Below are 11,370 nucleotides of genomic sequence, written 5' to 3' on the forward strand. Positions count from 1 at the left end.
GTATATAAATATCTATTTGGAACATTAGATCAAGATGATAAAGTCGAACTAGAAGGTAAAATAAACAATCTGGCTAGCCACAGTGTTCAAGCTAACGAATTAAACTTAGTAATTCAAGCAGTAAATTCTGGCATAGAAGTTGTCATAAATTAAACAAGGATAATGATAGAAATAAGCAACTAGAGATATTAATATTTAACCTTCAACATTTTACAGAGTACATAGAGGATATTGAATTAGGCATGCAGCTAACAAGATTAGGGATCTTTAATCCAAAATTATTGAGGCAGGATTACCTGAAACACATCGATTCAGAGAAATTATTAAATATCAAAACATCTACCTGGTTGAAAACAGACACTAACGAAATACTAATAATTTCCAACATCCCACGAGAGATCAGAAATATTCCTATACTTAAAATTGTCCCTTATCCAGATGAAGATAATAACATCCTCACTGACCTAACGCAAAACAATTATTACGTTCTAGAAAACGAGGTATATGAAAAAGAATCAAAACGAAAAATAAATGACGAATGTATTTCAGGAATAGTCAAACAAGTAGAAACAAAATGTCCATACACCAAAGCACACCAAAACTTTCAAATAAGTTTCATAGAACCCAATATATTGTTAACTTGGAAATTACCAAAAACCATATTAAACCAAGATTGCCTAAACCAAGAAATAAAAGTAGAAGGTAACGCATTAATAAAAATACATAATTGCAGTATACAGTTAAATGAATTCTTAATATCCAACTCCATACCAGAATTTGCACAAAGCATCTACATCAACAATAACGTAACAAAAATTAAACCATTGTCTTATTTGCAAACCAAAGAAATCGTAATAGAAAATACGCGATTAAATAATGTATTACATGTAAGCTTAATACTACTATTTGTCATAATCATAATAGGATTAAGCTACAAATTGTTTAATCTAAGTAAAAGCAATAAGCCTAAAACCGACCCGCACATAGAAACACCCTTAGACGAAGACGAGGAATCCCCAGCAGGCACAGTTTTAGACGCACCTGAACTATATCCAAGGATAATCGCCTGAGGACAGGCTTAAATCTAACAATGGGGGAGTGACATATCTATAGTCCATGCTCCGCATACCCTTGTCTATGTCTATTACCCTGCACCCACAATACTATAAACAATACGACACCCTCAGCTTCGAACCCTCATAAACAATCTCACGCTCGAAATGGACCACGCGTAGCCGATTGCAGGCAATGTAAGCAAACACCCTAAACTGGAAGTTGAACATAAAACAATAGATGCCGCACTAGAATCCAGCCGCACCAGAATCACGCCACTCTTCAGAGATCAATTACTAATCGATTCTCAAGAATCACACCATCCTAGCTGACCAATCAGAGGCCCTATTCTCAGCCACCCCCAAGTAATGCAACACCGCTCATACGCAGCGGAAGCCTTTCATCAAAAGCCGCCTTTCCCACATATCGATCGAGTCACGTACTTCATCTCCGAAGCCGAAGTCGAAGCCAACGCCTCCGAATCCAAATCCGAATCCCAAACCGAGCATCATAATATAAATAGTCTACATCTAAGAAGCCAGCTCAGTTCTGTTCAAGACAAACGTCAATCGCGACACCGTCGGAGAATTCAACCAAAGTTAATTCCGTTCAAGACATCAGACCTCAGTCATCGTCGGGGAAATAACTAACCAATGTACGCTAAGTTTAAGTGAAAGAATAAAACCTTTTTTAAAACTTAAATTGAAGTGTCGCATATTTAACTATATATATATATTTTTTTTTTAAATTAAAAAATGCATATTGAATTTGTCTGCCTTTTTTTTAGCTAACCAAATAAAAATTTAAAATAAATCAAGAAAATAGGTACGAGAGAGTCAAAAAGCAACTGGTTTAGATCAAATTCAAACTGATACTGCCTGTGCCAAACAAAAGCGATCCATGGTTTGAGATATTTGGAAATTGTGAAAATGTTAAATAACAACATTGCCCGATACATATATAATAAAAGACTAGTCGATCATATCTCAATCTTAGCAAGACAAATATGGATTTAAGGACATCGATCGGGTACAGAACAATTCTTTTTCTACATCGAATAATCTATACCAGACAGCAGAACTACTTATATGATAAATTATATAATTATATGATATATGAATTATATGATAAATTTACCTTTGCTTCATCGAATGGAACGTTGAATCTTGTAAGCATAAGGTACAAACTTGCCAAGTCAGGAAAATAATTTTAAAAAAATGCTATTCGGGAATGGAACGAGTTACCTTTCAACATTAAAAGTATTAGTAGAGCAACGAAATTTAGAGAGAAAGTAGAAAAACACTTGATAAAAAATAATAAAAACTAAAACAATTTCATTTTCTCTCGCTCTGTCTTTCTCTAACATCATCTCATCTCTCTAACATCATCTAACATCTCTCTCTAGATCTCAGAGACTATAAAAGCTAGAGCAACCAAATTTGGTATCCACACTCCTGTGATATCGGACCTTGGCAAGTTAGTTTCAAAATTTCGGCACACACCCTTCCGCCCCCGCAAAGGACGAAAATCTGGGGCATCCACAAATCTCAGAGACTATTAAGGCTAGAGTAACCAAATTTGGTATCCATACTCCTGTTAGATCTCACTATAAAGCGTGTATTTCAAAATTTCGCCCCCACAAAGGAAACGAGAAAACAATCTTAAAATCTTAAAAATGACCATATCTATCAGATTGCTAAATCTGGATCAGATCGGATAATTATTATAGCCAAAAGGAATAAATCAACCGACGACACACTCAGACTGATTTTCTGTCTCTCTCGCACGTACTCTTTGTCGTGCCATTTAATATTAGCGGCGTGTGCCGGAGGAGAGCCATACTGACTAAGTATCGGGTATAAATGTAGAGCTGCAGCAGCAGCAACTCACATCGTTCCCCCACGTTTTTATCAATAAAGATGGTTTAATGGTCAATTTCACTATAAAAATGCCTGGGAAAGCTGAAGATGGTTTTTGATGCTGCAGCTGAATATGGGCTAAAGATGAAGTGGAGGAGGTAGGTTATCAAGTTGGAGGAGGTGAAATCAAGGTAGAATTGCCGAAAAGCAAAACCAACCAACATCAGCAAGTTCCCGATGACAAGAAACATAAAGGCCGTGCTGTCGTTTTTAGGATAAGTTGGGTTTTTCCGTAAATGTATCAGAATATGTATATGCTAATCGCCAAACCATTGAATCTGCGCATTTTGCTACATTGAAGGAATCATTGATGAAAGAGCCGATCTAATACAGGAATCCAACAATCGTGATACACATTGATGCGCCGAAGGACGGGTATGCAGCGGTGTTGTTATAGTGGTAATTGCATCCGAGTAAAAACACCCCGAAATCTGAAGCACGACAGTATATCTATATACAAGAAGCCAAGGCAATTTTCCTCGCGTGCAAAAAATTCAGTCAGTACATACTTGGAACAAACTTTAAGCTTGTAACGGATTGAGCTGCTTTTAAGCAAACTCTAAGTAAAAAGGACGTTCCGCGGGAGATAGCCCATTGGGTCCTGTACCCGCAGGACTACGATTCTTACATGCAGCACAGAGCAGGAGAACGGCTGAAGCATGTGGATTTCCTGAGTAGGTACAGAACACCTCAGAAAAGAAGAGGAACAGCAAAAGAAGAAATAACTTAAGCATCGGCAGTATAAATCAGCCGTGCTTAAGCCGTAACACTTATTATTCTCCTACATACCAGACTACCGCGATTTAATATCAATAAACTTTTGCGCGCATGTTACATACATATAAATGATAGCTCATATGTAAACTTGATAAGTTCTACAACACTTGAGCTGAAATTTGGCCAAATCATAAAATTCAGTCCCAGGATGGCTAAAGGCTATATTTAAAATGGGAAACACGACCGCGGAACATCGCGATTTAAATTTTTTGTATGAACTAGGTCTTTGCAGGGCTGTCAAACGTTTTCTAACCAAAAAAAATAAATAAAATTGTTGAGTATTAGTATTATAATAAAAGGAAGTGGTGGATATAATATGGTAAAATGACTCGGGTGGCAGTCAGCAATATTCGAGCTCAACGTAGATTTTAAGAACAAGATAATATTTGACAAGCGGGAAGAAATCAAGGGATGATTTGTATCGAGCAGCGTTTCAATACGATTGCTCAATTGATTACGCTTCATTAGTCGTTTCGTTCGCATTAGTCAAATGAACGTAGTTTATGAGCATAGTGGCGCATTAAAGTTTTCGGAACAAACAAGGTTAAATTGCCAGTCAAACCATTGCTGCGAAACAGCAGAAAAGGGCTGATGAGCTCTGCTCTGAGAGCAGCTCGGGGAGACGAGATATGGACCTGGGAGCGCGTGTGATCGCAAATGGGACCGAGACTCAAGTTATGGATAAGTTGCCTTCTGTGCAGAGTTCTTAGAGCGTGATGCACGAGTAAAAAAAATCCGTTCTCTTTCGTAGTGATCAGACGTGTTTTTGTTTTGCGCTCCGCATTTTTATACCCGATACTCAAAATGAGTATTGGGGTATATTAGATTTGTGGTAAAAGTGGATGTGTGTAACGTCCAGAAGGAATCGTTTCCGACCCCATAAAGTATATATATTCTTGATCAGCATCAATAGCCGAGTCGATTGAGCCCTGTCTGTCTGTCCGTCTGTCCGTCTGTCTGTCCGTCCGTCCGTCCGTCTGTCCGTCCCCTTCAGCGCATAGTGCTCAAAGACTATAAGAGCTAGAGGAACGATGTTTTGGATCCAGACTTCTGTGATATGTCACTGCTACAAAAATATTTCAAAACTTTGCCCCGCCCCCACAAAGGACGAAAATCTGTGGCATCCCCATTTTTAAAGACACGATAAAACCAAAAACGCAGAATCGTAGAGAATGACTATATGTTCTAGAGTGTAAAATCCAGAACCAGATCGTATAATTATTATAGCCAGAATCAAGAAAACAATTTCGTTCTTTCTCGCTCTGTCTCTCTCTAACACACATGTTTCATGGTCGGTTTTGCCAATTGCAAAATGTGAGTTCAAGGATCTCAGAACCTATAAGAGCTAGAGCAACCAAATTTGGTATCCACACTCCTGTGATATCGGACCTTGACCGTTTGTGTCAAAATTTCGCCACACCCCCTTCCGCCCCCGCAAAGACGAAAATCTGGGGCATCCACAAATCTCAGAGACTATTAAGGCTAGAGTAACCAAATTTGGTATCCGCACTTCTGTTAGATCTCACTATAAAACGTATATCTCAGAATTTCGCCTCACCCCCTTCCGCCCCCACAAAGGACGAAAATCTGTTGCATCCACAATATTGCACATTCGAGAAAACTAAAAACGCAGAATCATAGATAATGACTATATCTATCAGATTGCTGAATCTTGATCAGATCGGATCATTTTTGTAGCCAAAAGCAAGATATCAATTTGCAGTGGCTACGCAGCGCCCGACGTCACGCTCAGACTGATTTTCTGTCTCTCTCGCACGCACTCTTTGTCGTGTCGTTTAATATTAGCGGCGTCTGCCGGAGAAGAGCCATACTGACAAAGTATCGGGTATAAATGTAGAGTTGCGGTGTCCGCAGCAACTCACAACGATCCCCCTCGTTTCCTTTTGTTTTGAATAAACAGCCGGTGTTTTCCTAACTAAATTCTAATTATACTTCCTAACCAGACAACAATCTGGAAACCTATTCTATTACGCGAGTGCATGCCTTTTGATTTGTGTTAAAACGTTATTTACTTTTTTATTTTTCGGCGTCGGCTTGTGCTTGTGCTTGTGTTTGTGTTGTTGCAGTGAGTGAGTACGCATTACATTGCATTGCAGTCCGCTCTCGTCTGGTAGCTTTTGTTGTTTTATCACTCTCTCGCTATCACCTCAACTTCAATAACTGTTCTTTCTCTCTCCCTCTTTAAACTTTCTGAGCAATAGCGCTCTCTGCTTAGTAGCTCTCGCTATAACCGCTCTCCACTCTGCTCTCTTTTTTTACCAATTCCGCTTTGAGCGTTGTCTGGCACATTGGTCTGATACCAATTTGTTTTGCAAATAATAGTAAATAAATAAATAATAAAATGGAATATTTTCCAAATATTCAAAGCAAAATAAAAGCCGTGGGCTTAAAGGTGGAGAAATTTAACTTCTCTTATGCCAGGGAGATAGCCTCGTTAAAGATAAGCATCTCCCCAACTCAATTTGACACCATTTGCTCCGCCAAATTTTGGCCGGAGCATTTGGTGGTGAAGGAGTTTAAGGCTAAGAAGAAGAATAGGCCCCCCATATCCCTTCCAAATCTTTCTAGTGTGCCACCCTCAACCTCAACTTCCTCTTCCTCAACTTCCCGTCTTGCTTCCACCTTTCCAAAAAACGAACTTCTCTTTTAGTAACCTATCAGAATGTAAGAGGCTTGCGTAGTAAGCTCAGCATTCTTTTCCGGGATAGTGTTGCATTTGCTTCCCACGTTATTGTGTTTACTGAAACCTGGTTAAAGCCGGACATTCTTAGTTCCGAGGTTTTGGCAGGTCGGTACACAACTTTTAGAAAGGACCGTTCGTCTCGACGTGCAGGGGGGGTTCTAATTGCAGTGGACTCTTACTTCACGTCGGAACACTTCACAGTCCAAGTTTAACAGGAAATGGAATTCCTGTGTGTAAAACTGATTCTTCCCGCTTTCGCAATATTCATTACCTGCTGGTATATCCCACCTTCTTCGGATATTTCAATTTATGAGCAGCACTTGTCCGCTTTAACCGCTGTTTCTTCCTCGCTATCTGATAAAGATCGTATGATAGTTCTTGGTGACTTCAACTTGCCAGGAACTGTTTGGTCTTCGGTAAACGAGTCTAGTATCCTAGTGCCCATGTCACGACATGACTTTGTTGACGGCTTGCTTGACCTATCCCTGTCTCAAGTCAACCATGTGAAAAATTCCTTGGGTCGATTGCTTGATCTGTGCTTTGTATCGGATCCGACCTTAGTGCTGTTATCCCGAGCCCTTCCGCTCACTATACCTGAAGACGCCTACCATCCTACTTTCGAAGTGTCGCTAGATATAAGACCAACTGTATTGGATCGGTCGAGTAGGCCACCTGAACGTGGTCGTTGCTTTCGTAAAGCCGAGTTTACGAAGCTTAATAATCTAATTAGGGATTTTTATTGGTCCGCTTTGTACTTGTTCACTGATGTCATAAAAAGCACAAACATTTTTTACAATGCTCTTGGCACATTTCTTGTCCGATTAGATCTGGAAAACCCCCTGGTTTTACCAAAGAGTTATCCAGCCTAAAAAACTTAAAATCAAGACTTTATAAAAAATTTCAGGAAGTTGGATCTCCTACTTCTCACTCTCGCTATGAAATAGCTCGGTCAAACTTTTCAGTTCTTAATGCTCAATGCTATAAGAACTACCTATCTCGATGCAGGATACGTTTTTCTCAGGACCCTAAACAGTTTTACAGCTTCGTAAACAGTAAGCGTAGAACGTCCGCACACCCATCCTCGCTATCATTTTGTAATACGTCGGCAAATAATGATCAGGCAATTGCCGATCTTTTTGCCCAATTCTTCCAAACCACCTATTCTGAGGAAAGCTACTCTGGTCATCCGTACCCATACGGTTTACCGAGGTCGAACGGCATTTTCAGTACCTTGTTAAATGAATGTTCCCTACTTCATGATCTTCGACTAGTTAAGCCGGTGTTTTCACCGGGTCCAGACGGGGTTCCAGGTTGTGTACTCAGGTACTGCGCCGAGGCTCTGTGTGGACCTTTGCTTAAACTATTCACCCTGTCCATTGATTCTTCTTGTTTCCCCCCGATCTGGAAGGAATCGTTTATAATTCCTCTCCATAAAAAAGGTAGCAAGTCTGATGCAAAAAATTATAGAGGTATAGCAAAGTTATCCGCTATTCCTAAAATGTTTGAGAAGGTTTTAACTCCGCACTTGCAACATCTCTGCAAGTCACTTATATCTCCAACTCAGCATGGATAAGGCGGCGATCAACCACCACGAACTTGTTAGAGTTTACCTCTTTCATTATTAAAGGCTTTCAATGTAACTTACAGACGGATGTTATTTTCACCGACTTTAGTAAAGCATTCGACTCTGTAAACCATTCCCTTTTAGCGCATAAACTTGACCTTTTAGGGTTTCCGCCCAACCTCCTGAGATGGATTTCTAGCTATCTTTGTTCTATGTCTCAAAGAGCCCTCTTCAAAAACTCCCTCTCTTCACCAGTAAAGGTTTCTTCGGGAGTACCACAAGGCAGCCATCTAGGCCCCTTACTCTTCACACTCTTTATTAATGACTTGCCTTCAGTATTAACATACTCTCGAGTACTTATGTATGCGGATGATGTTAAACTCTGTGTCCAGTACAAGGACATTTCATTTCATTCTAGCTTGCAATCCGATCTCAATAACTTTCAGTCATGGTGTTGTGCAAACTTGTTACACCTTAATGCCTCGAAATGCAAAGTTATGACATTTCATCGTTCTAGCCCTTTGTTGGCTCCCTACACCCTATTTGGTGGTTCTCTTGAGAGAATTACCCTGGTGGATGATCTGGGTGTTATGTTAGACCCCAAGTTAAAGTTTTCCGAACACATTTCTACCATGGTAAATAAGGCCATGGGCGTGCTTGGGTTTATAAAGAGGTGGTCAAAGGAATTTGACGACCCCTATATAACAAAGACTCTCTATACCTCGCTTGTTCGTCCGATCTTAGAATACGGCTCCTGTGTATGGTGCCCTCAGTACAAAGTACACCAGGACCGTATAGAATCAGTACAGAAAAACTTTTTACTCTTTGCTCTGCGGGGCCTTAACTGGGATGCGGGTGTAAGACTCCCATCTTACTCTAGTAGACTACTATTAGTAAACCTCCCATCCTTAGTTAACCGTAGAAAAATGCTTGGTGCGATATTTATGCACAACTTGATCAGGGGTGACATAGACAGCCCTGATCTGTTGAGCCGCATAAACTTCATTAGACTGACTAGAAATTTTATACCGTTGTTCCTCTTCCACTTTGTAGATCGAATTATTCCTTGCATGAACCGTTTAGGGTCTTATGCTCGGATTATAATTCCCTCTACCATATTATATCCAACACTAATTCTCTTCCTCTTATTAAATTATTAATCCTTACACACCTTTCTATTAATTAGTAACTGTAGTGGTAGTTGTATTTTGATTGCACGCTTAGTTTCTTAGTAAGTTTAGTACTAATTTTCCTCGATTGTTAGTCTAATAGCTATCTTTCTTGCATGTTCGCGTTTGGTTCGGCTACGCACCGCGCGTCATGCGGCAGCGCCCCTCGGTCGGTTGGGCGGGAGGAGGGCTGCGTTTTGTCTGGGAACCGCGCGTAACAGCCTTCTGCTGGTGTCACACGGGCCACTTGACGGTGCAGTAACTGCATCGACTCTTGAAAGATGCAGTCATTGCATGTCAACGTCCAATTTAAGCTTAGTTAACCGTAGAAAAATGCTTGGTGTGATTTTTGTGCACAACGTGATCAGGGGTGACATAGACAGCCCTGAACTGTTGGGCCGCATAAACTTCACGATTCCTATTGGACTAACTAGAAAGTTTATAACGTTGTTCCTTTCCACTTTCATTCCACCTTCATGCAGAATAATTCCTTGTATGCACCGTTTAGGGTCTTATGCTCGGATGATAATTCCCTTATTAAGTTACTAATCCTCACAGACCTTCTAGTAATTAGTAATTGTAGTGGTATTTGTGTTTTTATGTTTTGAATGCATGCTTAGTTTCTTAGTAAGTGTATTGCTAGTTTTCCTCGATTATTAGTCTTTCCTGCATGTTTGTGCTCGGTTCGACTACGCGCTGCGCGTCATGTGGCAACGCCCCTCGGTCGATTGGGCGGGAGGAGGGCTGCGTTTTGCCTGGGATCCGCGCGTATCAGCCTTCTGCTGGTGTCACACGGGCCACTTGACGGTGCAGTAACTGCATCGCCACTTGAAAGATGCAGTCATTGCATGTCAACATCCAAAGAATAGGTAGGGAAGTACGTAAAAATAGCAATAATAAATTTTAACAACTTATTCTACCTTTGTATTATAGGGTTTAGATACAGGTACCGATTCCGAGTGTATTTTTCCTACGCTTCCCGCTATTGCCCACTAGCAATAATAACGGTTGCTCCCACTGTACGCTGAGTATCTGTGGTCTTAATAAAACTTTTCACTGTCCCCAATAAAGTAATTTTATTTATATGCTGCGATTCGCATATATATTTCCTGCTTTTAAGTTCAAATGTCATATTAATTAATATTTATACTCCACTTTATAGGTACAAGTGTACTCCAGAAGAGCTAATTGGATTTGTATGTCTTTTGCATGTCTTTTTATAAACTTACTTTTAAACTCCAAGCGAATTGATGTAATTTGATCTAATACAACGGGTTCCATTTTATGTAGGCGTCGCTCTTCACCACGATATGCATCTTGCAAAAAGGAGTTCTCAATCATTATTCGATTAATAATACCAGGTTCAATATCGGGATAAATAACTTCCTCAAGGAGAGGCTTGTTACTATCGTCTCCTTGTTTAATATAATCATTTTCCATATTAGATACACAATCAGATTAGCACAAAAAGAAGTTTGTTGTGAAGCGTACGTTTACCGAATTATTTTGTAAATTATCGCTTCTACGATGAGTTTTTAGTTTAAGGCTACTATTTTTCTATTTAGTGTGGGCATATATCATTTTGGTGAAAATGTATAAATCGGGGAACAATTGTTGATGAGAAACCGATGAGAGTAGTATGCTGCAGATTATATTTCAGTGTTTACTTTACCCGACGAGGAAATTGTCAGGCAATAGTCGGAGATCAGCTCCAAAATCGAAATATTATTTTCCACTCATCGCTATTTTCCTCCACATCGAAACGTGGCAGTAAGATTAAACCAGAACTTTATAACTTTCAGCCATTCTTAATTATCGCCAATAGCTAAAATTACGTGCTCCTGTTTATGTTAATGCCTTTATGAACTTTTTATGCGCGCTGAATTTCAGCGTTTACATATGATTGAGGTCCGATACCTAAGGTTGCAATATTTATTAATTAACTATTACTACTAATTAACTATTCAATTGAAAATTCGAGTCGGTGCAGCCGGTGATTGTCTCCGCCTCGGTAACAAATATATATTTAAAATCGACCACGTGCAAGAAACCAAAAAGGAAAGAAACCAAATAAATTCGAAAAAAAACTTCGGAGATCCCGTGCGGAGTGCGCTTCTCAAAAATCGGGCGAAATTAATAACCATGCGCCGGGGAAACTGGCAAGGCAACTACCCTGGCGTAAAG

The 11,370-nt window shown here is 39.8% G+C and overlaps 1 protein-coding gene across 3 annotated transcripts in view; it reads right to left on the minus strand.

The window, feature by feature from the left end:
- The window catches only part of LOC117189233 (dynein regulatory complex subunit 3), a 61,978-nt gene extending 51,226 nt beyond the window's left edge, over window positions 1-10,752 (minus strand). Inside the window, exon 1 of one of the 3 annotated variants that reach the window (XM_033394364.1) lies at window positions 10,416-10,743. In XM_033394364.1, the coding sequence (XP_033250255.1) occupies window positions 10,416-10,626 (211 nt within the window). In that variant the 5' untranslated portion in view covers window positions 10,627-10,743. Of the gene's footprint in view, window positions 1-10,415 lie in introns of all 3 variants that reach the window. The other 2 variants (XM_033394366.1, XM_033394365.1) reach the window with 2 other exon arrangements.
- Between the last annotated feature and the right edge of the window lie 618 nt (window positions 10,753-11,370).

This window comes from Drosophila miranda, chromosome 5, assembly GCF_003369915.1.
Source record: "Drosophila miranda strain MSH22 chromosome 5, D.miranda_PacBio2.1, whole genome shotgun sequence".
In the NCBI taxonomy this organism is placed as follows: Eukaryota; Metazoa; Arthropoda; class Insecta; order Diptera; family Drosophilidae; genus Drosophila; species Drosophila miranda.